We start from the raw sequence: 17,868 nt of genomic DNA on the forward strand, positions 1-17,868 counted from the left end.
TGAGGGCGGCCGAGCGCTCCCGGGGGGAGACCCTGGCCCTGCGGCGGCAGCGCATCGGGTAAGGGACACCGGGACGGGAGGGGAGGGAAAGGGGGGACAACCGCCGAGGACCGGGGAGAGGGAGCGCTACGAACGGGGCTGCCCGGCCCCATCGGGCCACCGCACGGCGGCAGCGGCGAGTGCTGGCCCCGCCGCGCTCATGGCCCCCCCCCCTCACCCGCCTTAGACAGGATTTTAGGTTTAAACTAGCAATATGGCGGGGAAAGCGGCGCCGTTCGCGTGCAAAGACTCGTTTTACTGGTGTAATTAACAGTAATTAGGGTTTTCCGAGGAGGGGGTTACGAAACTGAAGTATAAAACCTGCCCGAGATCTATCACCTCTGTTTAAACTTTAAACCCGGAGCGGTGCTGGGCCGGGCAGGACCCACGGGTTATTGGCGCTCAGAAAAGTTTTTATGACACCAAAAATGCGATAGAATTAACAACATATGTCTGCCCAGTCTGGGAGAATCAATACGAGACTCGGATCCGAACTTCCAATTATTTGTGTGGCTTCAATTGACCTAAAACCCCCTGAATTCTGTAGGTGGCCACCAGGAACGGCAGCAGAACTCAAGATATTTTGGAATGTTTTCATGTTGAACCTGATATATTAAAAAATCAAGGCTACTTTAATCTGTAAATAGTTTGAATTCTGTAGGGGGCCACCAGGAACGGCAGCGGAACTCAAGGTATTTTGGAATGTTTCCACGTTGAACCCGATATATTCAAAAATCAAGGCTACTTTAATCTGTAAATAGTTTATGAACCTAGAAATTGGGCTGAAAGTAAAAGCTGGAATTAGAATTGTGCCAACACATAAAGCTGAAATTGGGTGTATTTTGGTGTATTTACTCTTTTTACAAGTCCCCAGGGACAGTGCCCCAGGTCTGTGAGCACTGTTGAATGCTCAGGGTAAGTTTCCAAAAAGCTGGCTGTTCCAGCGTGGCACTGCCAGCTCACAGGGCACTACAGGATTCCTGTCAGGCAGGGACAGTGAAGCACTTCCCAATTTTTCTCATTGCCTTTTGTTGTTCATTTGATAATAACTTCGTGTTTACGGTCAAATTGTTTTATTTTTGTTTAAGCAATCTTTTACTAAATGAAGCGTGACAGTTTGGCATTACCCTTCGGAGTCGAATCTCTGCAACTCCTACTTAGGCAGACATGTGCTTTAATTTTACTCATCTGGCAATTTACTTTAAAAAAAGTGAAATAAACCAAACGCACTTAAGTAGATCCAGCCTCATAAAATCCCTCAAGGTTTCAGCTAAGGTTCGGGAAAAGCCATACAGACATAACAGTCACCCACACCGTGCTGCCTGGAAAATCCACATCTCAGCAAGAAGAGCAAGAATGTAATAAAAGCAATCACATGGTAAGAGAAAGACACCAAAGAGGGTTTCGAGACCAGAAAGGGCAGAGAGAGCGGACAGTAAGGAACTGTAAATATTGGATGAAACTACAGAGGTAGATCCTTTCTCTGTGCTGTAGTTAATTCCTAGAGAATGATTTAATTTTTTTTTTTCCTTTAAGTCTAACAAACCTTAACTATCGCATCAGAGAAGAAGGGCTGTTCTCTTCCCCCCCCCAGGCTTTGCTTTAGGGGCCCGAAGGAGGATGTCAGCAAGTGCCAGCAAACTGGGGATACATCTGCCTCTTGATTAACTGAAAATATTCCCAGCAGAATAAACTCTTGTGACTTTTAAGATTCACTAAGATTTATTTTGCTTTCTGGTCCTTGCCACAGCTCTTCTTGCAAGCTGTTTTTCTCTCACGACCCAGTGAAGATCGTGAAGGCCAAAGGCCAGTACATGTACGATGAGGAGGGAAGACAATACCTTGACTGCATAAATAACGTCGCTCATGGTAAGTTAAAAGTTATGTCATTTGATACTGTGGTGGTTTTTAAGCAGAACAAGGAACAATCAGTACTTTCTGCCGCTTTTGCATTGTGTTGGGAGGAGGGGTTGTCTAATTGGCAAAGTGGAGGAAGCCTCTCTGGAGCCCGTAGTTTGGGAAATTACAGATCACATTTGAATTTCTGTGTGCACAAACGGGCTCTCCAGGCACGTTTCCTGTTCTGTCTTCCTAGAAACAGACTTGTCTAAAACTTAAGAGAGTCTTTTTTTCCAAGAGAGTCTTTTTTTCCATGAAAGCTCAAGTAAAGGACCTAACTCTAAAACCAACAAACAGCTTGATATTTTGTTCTGTTTGTAAAACTTAATAGTAAGGGCACAGTGGCAGGACCACTGCTGAGAGATGCCTTATTTGTGTATTTTGCAGTAGCTGCTCTTTTCTTAAGAGTATTTGAGATCTCTCTTAACCAGTCACTGCTGTCACTCACACCCTCGGCAGGCGTAATAATTCTTTGATGGTAAAGCTTCCTTGGGCATTCCCAAATCCCTGAATTATTTAAATGTCTAACTCCAAATACCAAATTAGACACTATCAATTTCCAGTATTAACTACAATAAAGTACAGTTGCTGGCAGCTTCCCCCTTTTTGAGGGGGGGAAAAGAGAGTTTTTAGAGAAAGCCTAGGAGGTGTATCGACATTCTCTTCTGCTGACGGTATCATTAATGCCCCTCTGATGAAATACAATCATCAGCGACAACAGCTCTGTACTATTAGAGAAATATAAGTGTTAGAAGTATGTGAGTGTCCACGTGGAATACGGGAAGAACTCTCAAACCACTCTCCCCACTCTCTTGCAGTTGGACACTGTCACCCTGATATAGTGAAAGCTGCCCATGAACAAAATCAGCTGTTAAATACAAATTCTCGTTATCTTCACGACAACCTGGTCGATTATGCAGAGAGGCTTTCAAAAACACTACCCGAGAAGTTATGCATCTTCTATTTTTTGAATTCTGGGTAAGTTGGGTGTATTTTAATTGATGCTGCATTTAATTGATACTGCACCAGTTACATGCAGACAAGTACAATACTTTCTTATCAGCAGCCATCGCGTGATCTGCTGTGGATGACTATACATTGACAAAAAATATGGTTTGAGGGCTTTATTTTTGAAGAAATTGTGGTCTGTTTTAGGACTTAAATGACTCTATAGTTCACATTTAGCAAACTCTATTGGGAAGCTACACTAGCACTTTATTTTAAAAAGGGTTAAATTCTGTTTATAAGGCCTCAGATTATGAAATATATAATAATATATAATACAGTAAATATTACTGTATTAGATTTTATTACTTGTCTTCTGAACTTGGAATTACTTCTATTCTCAAAATACATGTAAAAAATGTGTATTTCTGCTTGGAGGAGGGTGTATAAAAAAGAAAAAAAGGAACTGCTTCAAAAGTAGCTTCTCTACTCCAGATTTCAAGAGGGATCCGTTGGCACTGTGCATTGAGTTGTGTCTGTTCTCTCTGAATACAAATTGCATTGCAAGGGAATTTCAAAGCTGAGACATCCCCAATGACACACTTATCAAACTTTTCTGCTGTAGATCTGAAGCTAACGATCTTGCCCTAAGACTGGCACGGCAGTACACAAAACATGAAGATGTCATAGTTTTAGACCAGTAAGTATATCGATAATTTTATCTACTGGGGGAAGCAAGGCTCAGTTTTGGTCTGTGCTTGGAGCATTTCTGAAAACCCAGTGTAATAGAAAGGCTGTCACCAGGAAGTGAAGGGAAGTAATTTTTCTCTCTGTTCAGTATTTGTGAGAGCAGCCCAGAGAACTGTGTCCAGACTGGGCTCTCCAGTATACAACAGAGGTTGCCATACTGGAAGGAGGTCAGCAGTGGTCTGCCATAATGGGATGGGAACCACAGGATACAGAGTTAAAGAAAATTGGATTTAAATTTGATACTATAACAGACAGCTAGAGGGAGATCTTACTGCAAACTACAACTAAGGGGAAGGAGCAGAAAAGATGGAGCCAGGCCCGAAGACGTGTGACAACAGGAAAAGACAACAGACATAAGCTGGAATCTTAGGAATTCTGATGAGACACAGGGAGAAACTTTTACCATGAAAGGTAGTCAAAAATTAGAACAGGATGCCCAGAGAGACTGTAAGCTCCACTGTTAGAGGTTATTCCAAAGCAGGCCAGACATGTCCCTTCCAGTTGCTCTGCAATCTTGTAATGCTGCTCAGGACTTACACTGCTCTGATTCCAGTCCCAGGTAAACCAGTGACAAGGAGCACTGTCCCTCTGCATCCCTGAGAGTCAAGATGAGCAAAGAAAAAAAAACCCCTCCAAATACTACTAAACTGACTGATAGAAACCACAGAGCTGTTCTCAGCTTAAGTGACTGTGTTCCCACCAGGTGACAGAGCCTAGCTACTCTTTAGCTATTGGTAATTAAAGAACTCTTTCATACTGAGGAAATCACTGTTTAGTTCTGCTAATTGTTTTTTAAGTGCTTACCATGGACATCTGACATCCTTGATTGACATAAGCCCATATAAATTCAGAAATCTAGAAGGACAAAAGGAATGGGTCCACGTGGTATGTACTTCATCCTGACACTACCAACTACTTGTAAATTTAATGAAGCCTTATTTATGATATACTGAATATAGGATACTGTTCCCTTGCATAGGCTCCTGTTCCAGACACGTACAGAGGACTTTACAGAGAAGACCATGAAGATCCAGTAACAGCCTACGCTAATGAAGTGAAAAATATTATTGAGCAAGCACATCAGAGAGGCAGAAAGGTAAAAAGTGATTTCCTTACCCATTTGTCTTGCCTGAGCAATGAGCATGGCTGACTAGCAATGCCACTCAGCATGACTGAGCTAAGTGCAGTGGACTTGCCAAAAAGCAAAGATCACATCATCACGCAAGAACCATCTAATGACATAGAGCTTGTTAATTGTTAACATGGTTTCCACAACTTTCTGTATTGGGTTCAAAACATTACATGCTACACGTGTTTCAGATTGCTGCATTTTTTGCTGAATCTCTGCCAAGTGTGGGTGGTCAAATCATTCCCCCAGCAGGCTATTTCCAGAAGGTTGCAGAGTAAGTGGTCTTTCATTATCTTAACTTTTTGCATTTAACATATTTACTAAATACAGACGATAAAGAATGTCTCTGCTTGCTGTAGCATATAGCTTGATAGGCAGGAAATGGCTTGTGCCTTCATGTTAGAATGTAAACTTTGTATGGCAAAGACCTATTTTTAAACATGTGATATGGAATATAGGCCTATATGAGTTTGTTTCCTGGAATTTTGCTAAGTAATGCTTTCTGCATGTTCTTAAACAGTAAACATTATGTTCTCTTTCCTCCTAAGAGACAATAAAATCTGTTATGTTACAGGCATGTGCGCAAGGCAGGAGGTGTATTTATTGCTGATGAAATTCAAGTTGGCTTTGGCAGGGTTGGCAAGCACTTTTGGGCATTCCAGCTGCAGGGAGGAGATTTTGTACCTGACATTGTCACTATGGGGAAACCAATAGGAAATGGGCACCCTCTTGCCTGTGTAGCAACCACAAAAGAAATTGCAGAAGCATTTGCAGCCACAGGAGTGGAATATTTTAACACAGTAAGTAAAAAGCTGCCCAAGTTCTCCTTCTCTACAGGACTTTAAGTGTTATTAAAACTAGATAATCATGCACTGGTTTTTATTAATCTTTTATCACCCATACAGTTACTGTTTATATTATTTGTGTTTTTCTAGTATGTGACTTTCTTTTTACTGGCTCCACCCAAAAGAAATGGCAGTATGCTCATTATGTCATTAAGGCTACGTGTTCATTGACAAGAGTGCCTCTTTCTTCCCTTTCCATGGCTATGCATGCTCCTTTCCTGAACTCAGTTTGGAGGAAACCCTGTTTCGTGTGCAATTGGATTGGCTGTGTTAGATGTGATTGAGAAGGAACACCTTCAGGCTCACGCCACAGAAGTAGGAAATTTCTTGATGAAGCTACTCAAGGAGCAGAAAATCAAGCACCCCATCATTGGGGATGTCAGGTATCAGTGCCTTATTTATTTACAATGTCAGCTGCGTTCTGTTTGGTTCAGTCAGTCATGAACAAGTCAGTCCAACTGATGTGGTTTTAAGTTCCTCAAATCTGTGTTTTCAGCAAAAATCAACAGCCTGCTGTACACTGGCTTATAACAAACTTGAGCTTATCAAAAGTCTGATATACTTTGCCATCCTAGGCCAGTACTGCTTTACTGATTTATTAGTTGCTAAAATTCTTTTCTGTTTGAACTCTTAATTAATTCTCTTCTTTGTGCACTTGAAGTAACTGGATGGAAAGTATGTTTAACATCATGTCCTGTGCTGTAGATTAAAGTCTGGACTCTTCTACCACATTTCTTCACAACAGCAATACTTTTTCTATTACTACCTAACAAATATCAGCAATTCTTATACAGTGAAGAGCTGGTCTCACAAAAAAACCTCTTTCAGATACTTAGTTCACTTGCAGTTCCTTCTTCAGACACAGACTGACTGGTTTTATTTCTTTTAAAGGGGTTCTGGCTTATTCATTGGAGTGGACTTAATCAAGGATCAAGCAGAAAGGACCCCGGCCACAGCAGAAGCAGAACATCTAATAACCTTCAGACACAGACTGATTGGTTTTATTTCTTTTAAAGGGGTTCTGGCTTATTCATTGGAGTGGACTTAATCAAGGATCAAGCAGAAAGGACCCCGGCCACAGCAGAAGCAGAACATCTAATAACAAGGTCCATTAATGGCGTAGGTTCTCCATGTGTGAGGCAAGCACACAATTACAAAGTAACCCTGCCACTCAATAGTTGTTAAAATATAGCCAACTGGCAAAAAAAGAAACCAGTCAGGGCAGAAAGGCATTGTCTGGGCAGCCTCTGTGCTGATGCTGGGGGTTTTTCTGAACTACACGCAAAGGTAAACTGAAGTCTTTGTTATTGCTCTTTACAGGCTTAAGGAAGAATATATTCTGCTGAGCACAGATGGGCCAGGAAGAAATGTCCTGAAATTCAAGCCCCCAATGTGCTTCAACAAGGAGGATGCAAAATTTGTTGTGGACACAATTGACAAACTCCTAACAGGTAACACAGATAAAAGTAGGCTTATAGGGGGTGGCTGTTGGACTGCCTTAAGGTCACCCCTGAGCCTGATGGAGCCAAGACAGTAGATGCTGAGCACACAGGAAAATTGCTCCTAGTCACTGCAAGTTTAGCCTCCCCTCCTAAATTATTCTGTTCTTGAGTTCTCTACAAAACTATTTACTCCACAGATGCATATGCCTTTTAAAACAGTTTCACTTTAACAGAGGTTGAAGTGTTTACTTATCTGAGCAAGGGGGACTGGTAAAGCTGTCCAAATTTCATTCTTGACAGCCATAATCTGTGTGCATTTGCCACTTTAGCTTTTTATACAACTTCTGCACACTCAGTATTAACCGAGTTAGTCCAAAAACTTGTCTCAAAGTCATGAGTTTGCAAAATTGTTACTTTTTCTCTCTCCAGATATGGAAAAAGAATGTCTGAGCCAAGAGAAAACATCCACTTCTTCTACCTGAGCAGGTATTTATTTATATTTCACCCTTTACTATTTAAAGCCAGGGTTCTTAAACGTAACTTCACAAGCACTGTCACCAGCAATAGAGCAGAACCAAGTCTCCTCAGAGATGATTTTACTTGAAAGTAGGAATTTCTGGCTAGACTGAAGCACAGACCAGACTTGTGTACATCTGGCATTCCCAGCTACCTCCTATCAGAGTCTGACACTTCCACTATCACTCCACATATTCATTTGTTTGCAAGCTAAGTCCAGCATGTCCCAGAAATGCCTACCAGTAGAGCAGACTCTGCTCCTCTGGGAAGCTCTAAGAGGAAGGGTTTAACCCTTGGCATGCAGATGACAGGAGCAACAAGACAAAAACATAGTTTTTATGTTAGTGGCTCAGTGCCTTAAGTCTCCACACAGAAGTCATTGCAGCTACACAGCTCTCTTAGCAACTCTCCCCAGAACTGCCCTTAAGGGCAGGAGCACTGCACATTCTGCTTGTCACAACTTGGGAACCTCCACTTATGCTAACAGCTTTATGAAAAGCTATAACCAGTAGTTTTACTATTATAGCTCCTGTTTTACTTAACAGAAGGCAATACTATTTTAAAATCAAATGTTCTCTTGAGCATTTTTGACTACTTCATAGGATCATTTCAGGTTCATGGCTGTTACCCTCAAGCTTAAGCATCAATTTACCCCCATACTCAGAAGTGTGTAGGCGTTATTAAGACTAAGTCTGTTAAATCTTCCAGGCCTTGTGAACCTTGCTGTCTACCAAAATGCCTCTATAGCTTGCTTACCAAGAACATCCAGAACACCTAGCTGCCAGATGCTCATTTTACCAGATGTTCATGAGCACAGTGTACACTTACAGTTAGTTAACACCTTGATAACAACACCCTCTGGTTTACAGTCAGTACTTCTTCAGCCTACTCTAACTAAAAGACAACCAAGTGGTTTTTAACCAAGTGCCCAGAAACACTCTAAGTACCTGGATAGGAATGTACCTAATGTAATCATTGCAATTAATGTAATCATTGGCAGCCTCAACCACCATCCTAGGTTCACACACAGCTCTATGGCCCTCAGCTAAGGAGAAACATGCTTTTAGTTCAGTGCAATATTAGTATAGCAGGCACGAGAAAAATGTGTTAATATTTTATTTAGCAAGTTAATGGAAAGACATACAGCTGTTTGTACTACTTATTCTTGAGAACAGAAAAACTACTCAACAGTGCCAGTTGAACTTAGAGGCCTACTGACTCAATGTGCTTGTCCACAATCTAAACTAAGCAAGAAAAATGCCTTTATTTTCTACAGGAAACCAAGAATGCAAAAAGCCTCTTAAGTACAGTATTAGTAGGACACTTACATATAATGTAAGCGAAAATGAGGCAATGAATTAATTCCTTTTAATGATGCTTTTACAAAAAAACATAACATTATTTTCTTTCCATAGGTTTCAAACAATGTTCAAGATCTACTACTAAGAAACATTATTCTACTATAATAATGCACATTTAATCTTCATCCTAGCATGTCTTAGACCAGATAAATTACCTTAGATTTTGTTATTTTCAATTATCTTGTTATTAGTAAAAACTTTAGGAGAAATAAATGTTACAAGAGCATGTTTCAACTCTGGCAGAAGTGTGGAATTGGCTTTTATTGAAAACAGCTTATCTAAACTCGATTATAAAGGAATTGATTTCTAGTAGCTACCATAAACTACATTTTCTAAATTCGTGCTTTTTCAGGTTATGACATTTTAAAACTTTAGATGAGCCAACGGGGTTTTGGTTTTTTGTTTTTAGTATCTGCTGCTACCTATGCAAATGCCATTCTAGCTGCCAGTACACCCAGTCCTTCCCAGGCTCCTCTGACCAGTTTCAGTAAGCCAGCTTCTTAACAAGGTCCTTAAGTAGCCCTACGGTCAACAAATGGTCTCAGCAACCAGATAAAGTCAAAAACTTCACTCCAAAATTCGTAACAAAGGCATGAGGAACAGACAGCTGAGGGCCACAGCTCCCAAACCAGTTCTTACAAAATACTCTGTCCTCAAGAAATATCCAAGTAGGATTAGCAAATTGAGAGTACATTACAGCCATAAGCAACAGCCTCCTGTACAAGCCCTTGCTTTCACCAGGCAATTAAAAGCTCTTTGTATCACAGACTCTTCATGCAAAGGAGAAAGGGAAAGCCAGCTCTGCATTTAAGTACCAGTATCCTCAATTTCTGCTTAAGGCCACATCACTTGTCAAGGAAGCAAACCTACTTCCAAACAACACCACCATAACAGCCAGCTAACAAACACCACACCAGCCACAAGCACTGCAGCAGTACAGTCCTGATACTCTGCAAATTCCCTGTTGGAAGGCAAACTGTTAGAAAAATATTCTGCTACCCCTTATTTCATAAGAAAACAAGTAATAGTATGCAATAAAGCATTTCAGTTTTAAATCTTGAGACAGTAATACTTTTAAATACTGTACTCGTTTCAGTGGTCTGCAGTATTTTTTTTTATTCCCAAGTAAGTTGGGCATCAGGTTGCATATTCCAGCTGTAAAGACTGGAGATTCAAAACAGATCAGAGTTAAAATCTGATTCATCTTTTTATACTTAGGATTTCCACTTAACCCAAAAAAAGCCTTCCAGGCTTTAAACTTTACAGCAAGTTTTTCTTTCCAACAGCAGCCAGCAGGGAGCAGCATATTATTGTCCCTGCAGGGATAGCTGCACCCCTTGTTAAAAAAACTGAAAAGGTCACTACTAACATCTGTTTACATCTTGCCTTAGCTACTTCGTTTGATTCCACTTCTGGTTCCCATACAAATAGAATTTATTGGAAGAAAAAAAAATGTCAGGGTTTAGCTTAAGAGGGAAAGTGAAAATCAAAAATTGTTATTGCAACAAAGATTAGAAGTTTACTTTTGTGCAGCAGCATTTGGTACTTATAAATCTGAAAATGGGACTATTCTGCAGCAAGACAGGCAAATCACATGGCAGGTATTGCCTTAAAATAGTAGTAAACCAGTCAAAAAAGGAGAGCATATTTCTAGCTGGTCATCTCTAGAGAAAGAGCTGACTCTTTAGAGGCAGCTTTTTTGTTTTTTCTCCCACAACATTAGTGGAATTTCTTTAGCCTTTTTCTTTTAATACACAAAAAGGCTGCAAGAATTCAGACTTTGTGTTAGTAATTTAATGTCTGTCTAACCTGTCTTCCAAGAACTCTTAGAAAAGTCTCAGATTCAAAAACAGTGAAACATGCAGGCAGTGCAGCCAGCTTCTCTTGGCTTCCTCCTGCCATGCTGTCTAGACTCCCAAGCCCTACCTGAAACCTCTGCCTCTGGCCTCTCCTAGCAGAGCCCTAAAATGCAGACACCAACATCATTATTATGCTGAGCCTCTGTGCTTGTCTACAACACGAGCCACCAGCACAGCCTCCACACCGGCCGGGGCTTTCTGCCCGAGTTCTCCTTCATAACCTCCAGGCAGAAGCGACTGCAGTTCTCAGCTGCCGCTGAACTGCAAGTGAGCACAACTACCAATACAGCCTTCTAGGTTTAAGATCAAAAACATTTAAGCACAACTCTTCATCTATCAAGGTACTGCCATGAACTAAGTTCTGGGAACAGTATACTGGCGTTTTACTAATACATAAGCTGAAGAATGGCACAAGACACTAGATTACGCCTTTTTTATTTCAAAAGCTAGGATAGCTTCAATATCCATGTCATGGTGAATCAGAACACATGTAAAATACCTTACAATACATTAGATTCCAAAAAGGTACCAAAAAGTACAGTAAAATTAACACTTCCGTTACAGGAAATGTATGACACAAAAACAATACAAAATAAAAAGGTGGAAAGTGACACTGGTTCCCTAAGATGCATCTCATTCTGTACAACTGGAGTAATGCAGAGTCCATAGTTAACTCCAAGAGGCAGTCCCTAGATGCAGAGCTGCAGCTTTAAGCAGACCCTCAAAATCAGTTTCAGTTTAACCTATTAATAAAATCATTAATTAATATCTTCAGCAAGGCTGAAATTTACACACCACACTGTCTAGACAACTAGTTATCTGTAAGTATTAAACATGTAAAACATTTCCAGGGAGCTCTTCCAAGTAAGATGCACATTTAACAGGCCATAGAAATTTATTGTAAAGTTAAATTTGGTACAGAACTGAAATATCCATCTACAGCATTGTATACAAAACCTATGCAGTCATTTTCCAAAAGAGACCATGCCACTGCATACCTGAATAAGTTTGATCAATATGGCTTGTAGTTATTCTGATGACCACCACGTCTTGGTGTCTTCCCATAATTTGCACTGCCTTGACCTATGAACAAGAAAACAAATGCATTAAACTGCTAATTAGTTACGTTTGCTTATACCCAATACAGTTCTCTTTACTTACTGTAATCATAGCCTGGTCCATATCCATAATACCCATATCCTGAATAATCATAGCCTCCATAGCCACCATAACCTTGCTGATAGCCGTATCCTTGATTCCCATAACCCTGGTTCCAGTAATTGCCATAACCTTGATTCCAATTTTGACTTTGAGCTATAGAAGGGAAAACCATCCACAAAATCCCATTTTAGTACACACAACTTACTTAGAATGTGTCCATACTAAAGTAGTGCATGTAGTACTTACCGCCGCCTCTTCCACCTCTGCCTCTTCCTCCATAGCTACCTCTTCCTCCACCACTACTGAACTGTTGCTGCTGGTATACTTCTTTTGGCTGTGCTACCTTAATCTCGCACTGGAAATAAAAGAACAAGGAAGAGTGTGTATAGATAGTGTTTTATAGCAGCAGCACCCACCCTAACCACCTAGGAAAGCCAGAGGTTACTCTGGAGGCAAAGGAGGTAATACGTGCTGTGCTCCATCATTGACCAGAATTAATGTGTGTCCAGAAACATCTGATTTATGGTGCCACCTGGGCAAAGGTAAGTCACTGCTGGCCACTGAAAGCAGGCTTTCTTACTCTCTGCTTTCAGAGTATTTTAATAGTGCCTATTCTCTGCTATCAACTCCCCCCATAGAAGAGATGCTGAGGGCACCTCAGCGTGGCCACCGCTCCTGTAGGAGCCCACAAGGCTGCCCTCTGTCCCGGCACAACCTCTGTGACAAGGCTGTGGCTGTTGGACCACTTCATCTGAGCTGCACTGAACAAACAAGGCTTTGAGAAACACACCAGAACAAGTTTTCCTGGTAGCCTTTGTACACCCTATACACTGAGCATCTGTGTTGGACTGTGAAGTACACTTACCAACACTTGAAATCATTATTTCTTAAATACTAAGAACAGCTAAAAACAACCAGAACTGACATTTCCAAGACAGGTTCCCAAGTAGCAGTTCCAAGCTGTCAGCCAGCTTCCTAGTTCCTGAACCTGGGCAGTCTGAGATGAAAGCTGCTGTGAAAGGAACAACTCCCTGTGACAGCAGCACCTGAGCAAGCCTGGCCTGGAATTCTTCACACAGGAGCTTTAAGGTAACCTGCTCTTTTTATTATTGCTATGACACAAAACCGAGCCATAGTTACGATACACAGATACTATTTCTCAGCTCCCTTTGCACATAAACATTTATCTCTCTTAAAACCAATCTTTATCACTAACTACAGTGTCTCAACAACTACCAGCACATTGGTTTGCCAAAGCTTATTCTGTGTTGTCAAGACCAGTCCTAAATTAAGTGCAATCTAAATCACTGTGCCAAACAGTATAACCAGATCTAATAGGACTTTGAAGTTTGCATATGGTCAACACTGGCCATGGAGCAAGGGACAAGGGACACCTCCAGCCAGCACACATCATTTGCCTCCAGTCCTCATTAGCTGAACACATGAGTCTCTATTAGCTGTTCACATAGATGAAGTGTCAGCTGTTAAAGCACCTCACACTGCTTTCACAGTAGTTCACAGGACCAGCTGACCAGGTACCAGTTGCCATAAGCACACATTTACTCTCTGGATCCTTGTACTGGGTTTACAAGACAAGGTTTTAGCAGCAGGGAGGGCTGCAGAGGGGGGTGCTTCTGAGAAAAGCCACCAGAAGCTGCCCCCATGTTAGACAGAGCCACCTTCAGCCAGCTGCTTAGGAAGTTAGTGGCTATAAGTCTTGAATTTATCCAAGTGCTCTATGCTGAAAATAGGTATTTATCTGTTGAAATGGCTTATATTGCTTGACTGATACATAAATAAGCCACTTTTTCTACATGTATTTAATGAATGCAATTAGGTATTTCGCATACAACAGCCCCTAGAAAAGAGCAAGTATTAAAGCCACGAATAGAACCTCAGTTGCCCCTGCAACTGAACTTATGAAAAAAAAAATAAACAATCCATAACCCTGTGGTAACTTGCAAGTTATCCTTATTGTAATTTGGGTACCTTGAAATCACAGGTCTACAAAATAGTTTTCAGATTGTAGGTGTAGTGGTTATACTTAATAATCTTCGACAAAAATTTACAAGTCAAAGTTTCTACCTTGCTTCCGCTGACGTTATGGAATTTCTTCTCCAGAACCTTCTTCACTGGATCCTCTTCCTTGAAGGTGATGAACACAAACCCCCTCCTTTTGTTGGTCTTTGGATCCATTGGAAGTTCAATTGCTTCAATCTGAAAACATGAAATACCATTTTAGACTTGTGTTTTAGTAGAACATTTACATGTACAGCATTTGGGAGAGTAAAACAGTTTCCCCTCACGCATATTATGCGGCATCGAAGTTGCAATATTCTTTCTATACTAACATTGGCTTTCAGACCAGAGATTTTATTTTACAACTCCTAAAAACAATTTTAACATCAGATAAAATGGTTTGAGTTAAAGGCAAGGGTATCTAAGTAGCAATGGAAGCAGCTAGTGCAATGTGTGCCTTCCTTGCTCTCAAGATGGGAAACCTCTGGATCAGCTACAGAAGGCTTGATACATCTGAAGTTAATTTAATTTGCAACTTACAAGTTATTAAACTAACCAGCAACTGTTTTAGCCTTTACTGAGATAACACTACACACCTCTCCAAACTCTCCGAAGTATTCCCTGATTTTCTCTTCTGTGGCTTCTGGATTTAGTCCACCAACAAATATTTTCTTCACTGGATCCTTTTTCATTGCCATGGCCTTCTTGGGGTCAATTAGTCGTCCATCTAGCCTGTGTTCTTTCTGTTCCAGAACCTGAAAGATAGTTTGATAGTTGACAGGATTAAGTCAAGCTGAAAAGTTTCCCCTAGAAGTCAAGAATCTGAAATGTGGAGTTTAAATTCACCTTTTCAACACTCCCAGGCTCTTTGAAGAGAATAAATCCAAAGCCTCTGGATCTTCCTGTGTTAGGGTCCATCTTTATCGTACAGTCGGTTACCTCACCAAATTTGGTGAAGTAATCTTTCAAGTCTTTTTTGCTTGTATCCCAACTGAGGCCGCCAACAAACATCTTCCTGAAATTCCAAAGAGATAAAGAGCTATTTAGATACAGGAAGTACTACAGAAAAACACAGGCAGCAAGATGCTCATAGTGGTACACATCTCAGCAGCATTGTCAGAAATGGGACCAGCTGTTCAAAGATAAAACACTTTTGCATCTTGTCAGAAGCTAGTGATACTATGGGAGTGCACAAGGGTGGGTTTCTCCCCCCTCTTTTTGAGGGAATTACACAATGCACCCTGAAGTATTACAGGCTACAAGAAAATGGCCTCAAATACTCCCTGCCAGTAACATATGTTCCTTTAACAGTATCTAAAATATTCCTTACCAGTAATTTACGTTCTTTTAACAATATTCTGTTATTTGCAATAAAGCAGTATTGATTATAAAGTACTGCCAGCTCAGTTTTTGGAAAGAACATAGGATCATTCCTACTGCTTTGAAAGCATTCAAGACAGAATAAGGCATCAAAAGCAAAGTACTTGAGGTCTTTTAGGATTTGGATAAACAGCTGTAAGAATTTTAGTCTCAAAAAGGATCTACAGAATTTAAACCAGGTATCTATAACCTCCAAGAACAGTCACATACAACAGATGGGACTTTGGACCTCCCTCAACTACTATGTTGTGCATTTCTTCCTGTTTAGTTACTGAATCTAGTTCTATCTTCATCAGTACTGCAGGAGTTATCTCCACTTAGTCTTCTTTCATGAAAGGCCAATATAGTATTTCCTGCCCATTTTCCCACACAAAATACCCTCTGAAGTATTTCAAAGAACTAAATCCTCCTGAAGCAAAATCCAGAAGTGAAGCTAACAAGCAAAACTGAGATCAGTCAATAAGGTACATTTTAAATGCCTCTCTTCGAATTAAAACATTAATAACATGGCTGTATTTTCTATTTTCAGAGTTTCCAAGGTAACAAACTAAGCTTTTAAAAGCATTCGAGCCTTTTTATCTAACTATAGACTAAAGCAGTTAAATTTGTCATTTGGCACTAGAAGCCAGCAGCACTTTAGAAACTAGACTATGTTTAAATGCAATTGGCTTTTGGTGTTGATGTGTAACTTTGATTTGCTAAAACTAGCATCCATTTATCCTCAAAAGGCTACATGAGGAAAAAGAAACTGTAGGTGCTATGTTTTTTTTTTTTTTCTTTAAACTGGATAAACCGTATCTTTTGTAGGCTAAACCCTTATTTTTTCAGATCAAGCTGTGTATTCTTAACTAACAAGGATCAAAGTAAAGTCTGTGTGCTTCCTGCAGCCATTGCAGTAGAGCCTTACAGAAAAGGCCTCACAAAGTTGTACTAAGCCCTTCAACAACAGATGAAAGGAAGGTAACTTGATGGATTCCTTCTCAACAGCTTGCCTGACCAAACAGGACTGCTGCAATCTGTACAGCCTGACAGTGGTTTTCCACAGCATCCCCCCATCATCATTGACTTACAGAATGATATAAAGAAATTCAATGTTTGGGGGTTGAAGGAATTTACCTGCATGCAGCTTTAGCTGCTCTATGCCATCAGGTTGGGGCTGTGGTGCACACACAGATATTGCCACATGCTAAATTCACCTCTTACCACAGCAGCAGATACTACGCTTTGTAATTTATAGTCCTTTGTTTTGTAACTGGAATGGTTGATACCTACAGATATCTCAGTAACACAACAGAGAGCCTTTGAAATTAAGGCCAAATTCCTCGTATTTGGCTTTGCCTTCAGAGACCACACAAGCTGGGCAACTGCACTCTTAACACGTAGTCTCTTCTTTTCCTCCTGAGTGTATTAGTGCAGCTAAATCAAAGCATGTTTCAGCTTTTAACAGAATACTCTTAACGTCAGCATCCTGAACTTTGCTTTGGACAGTTCTTGTTTTATCACAGAACTTAGTTTTCCACATAGGTCAATCCCTCTAAATAACTGTTTTTCTTCGAAGTTTCATTTCACACGAATTTAGGATTGAAACTTGTCACCTCCTATGCAAGAAAGGGAAAGAGTATCACCGACCTTTCAGGCAAAATAATAAAAAAAATAAAAAGAATATTTGTACACAACTAAAAGGCCTGGTTCTTAATCCTTCTAGCGTCTGCAAAAGGTACATCCGGCCATACCTTATAGGAAACTTGTTTAAATTTTATTCCTTCCGCCAAATTTTATTACACTACAGTACACTTTTCAGCTCTCTGTTCAACCTCAGGGATCTGACCCTCTGGTCCAGGGCTAACAAAGGGAGTATCAATTAAATACTCGGAGTAGCTTGAATAACAAAGACCTGCTTGAGAAACAGGCAGGTCGTTTTTAAGTCAAGCACTTGTATTTATCAACAGACCAACTACGATAGGAAAGAAATGACTCTTGTACACAAGGATGCCACTATCAAAACACAGCGAAACTACACTGACTCCTCCAGAAATCCCTCGGAAGAGATAAGCTGTTTTTCGGACAATGCTGCGAGGAAGTACACCAAAACCGTTCTTGCTGCTTTAAACACACCGCACATCATCTCAAGCACGCCGTTTTTCCTTTTACCCCCTCTAAAAACACTTAGCTTGCCCCGACTAGCTTCTAAAGCTAGGATTATTTTATTTTTTTTCTTTCTACTGCGTTACACAGAACGTGTTCGCATTTACACTGCCGCCGGCAGCGATGGCTCACACGATCCCCACAAAGTTTGAACCAGCCGGGCCCCCCCCACGACCCCGGGCCAGAAAAACAACTCCTTCCACCCGCTCCTTTCCTTGGAAAGGATGAGGAAAAAGGCGGGAGGCGAAGCCAGCGGAGGTAAATCCCCTTCCATTTTACAGCGTGAGACGGCAACAAACCCGCTGCCCGCCCCTCCCCCCGCCACCACATGGCGCCAACAAAAGGCAGCTCCAGAACAAAGGACGCGCTGCCGCTGCG

General features: G+C 40.9%; 2 protein-coding genes across 5 annotated transcripts in view; one reads left to right on the forward strand and one right to left on the reverse strand.

The window, feature by feature from the left end:
• The window catches only part of HNRNPAB (heterogeneous nuclear ribonucleoprotein A/B), a 31,568-nt gene extending 16,572 nt beyond the window's left edge, over nt 1–14,996 (reverse strand). For 3 of the 4 annotated variants that reach the window (XM_014947850.1, XM_014947851.1, XM_014947847.1), the window contains exons 1-6: nt 14,812–14,996; nt 14,562–14,720; nt 14,032–14,163; nt 12,193–12,301; nt 11,947–12,099; nt 11,784–11,868 (exon numbers count right to left, since the gene is read on the reverse strand). In XM_014947850.1, the coding sequence (XP_014803336.1) occupies nt 11,798–11,868; nt 11,947–12,099; nt 12,193–12,301; nt 14,032–14,163; nt 14,562–14,720; nt 14,812–14,976 (789 nt within the window). In that variant the 5' untranslated portion in view covers nt 14,977–14,996 and the 3' untranslated portion in view covers nt 11,784–11,797. Of the gene's footprint in view, nt 1–8,665; nt 11,529–11,783; nt 11,869–11,946; nt 12,100–12,192; nt 12,302–14,031; nt 14,164–14,561; nt 14,721–14,811 lie in introns of those variants that run through there. The other variant, XM_014947849.1, reaches the window with a different exon arrangement.
• On the forward strand, nt 7–9,165 carry PHYKPL (5-phosphohydroxy-L-lysine phospho-lyase). The gene is made up of 13 exons (XM_014947857.1): nt 7–58; nt 1,790–1,908; nt 2,757–2,916; nt 3,509–3,583; nt 4,431–4,518; nt 4,613–4,729; nt 4,954–5,036; nt 5,337–5,562; nt 5,836–5,990; nt 6,624–6,713; nt 6,928–7,058; nt 7,479–7,535; nt 8,981–9,165. The coding sequence occupies exons 2-12, from the start codon at nt 1,854–1,856 to the stop codon at nt 7,529–7,531; spliced, it is 1,233 nt and encodes a 410-aa protein (XP_014803343.1). The 5' UTR covers nt 7–58; nt 1,790–1,853; the 3' UTR covers nt 7,532–7,535; nt 8,981–9,165.
• Nucleotides 14,997–17,868: the final 2,872 nt, after the last annotated feature.

This window comes from Calidris pugnax, unplaced genomic scaffold, assembly GCF_001431845.1.
Source record: "Calidris pugnax isolate Ruff unplaced genomic scaffold, ASM143184v1 scaffold27, whole genome shotgun sequence".
NCBI classification, from domain to species: Eukaryota; Metazoa; Chordata; class Aves; order Charadriiformes; family Scolopacidae; genus Calidris; species Calidris pugnax.

Excerpts from the sequence above, each read along its gene's own strand:
- PHYKPL (XM_014947857.1), top strand. The coding sequence starts at position 1,854 with ATGTACGATGAGGAGGGAAGACAATACCTTGACTGCATAAATAACGTC. Across the intron at positions 1,909-2,756 it reads CATAAATAACGTCGCTCATG|TTGGACACTGTCACCCTGAT; the intron begins GTAAGTTAAAAG and ends ACTCTCTTGCAG. Across the intron at positions 4,730-4,953 it reads CACATCAGAGAGGCAGAAAG|ATTGCTGCATTTTTTGCTGA; the intron begins GTAAAAAGTGAT and ends CACGTGTTTCAG.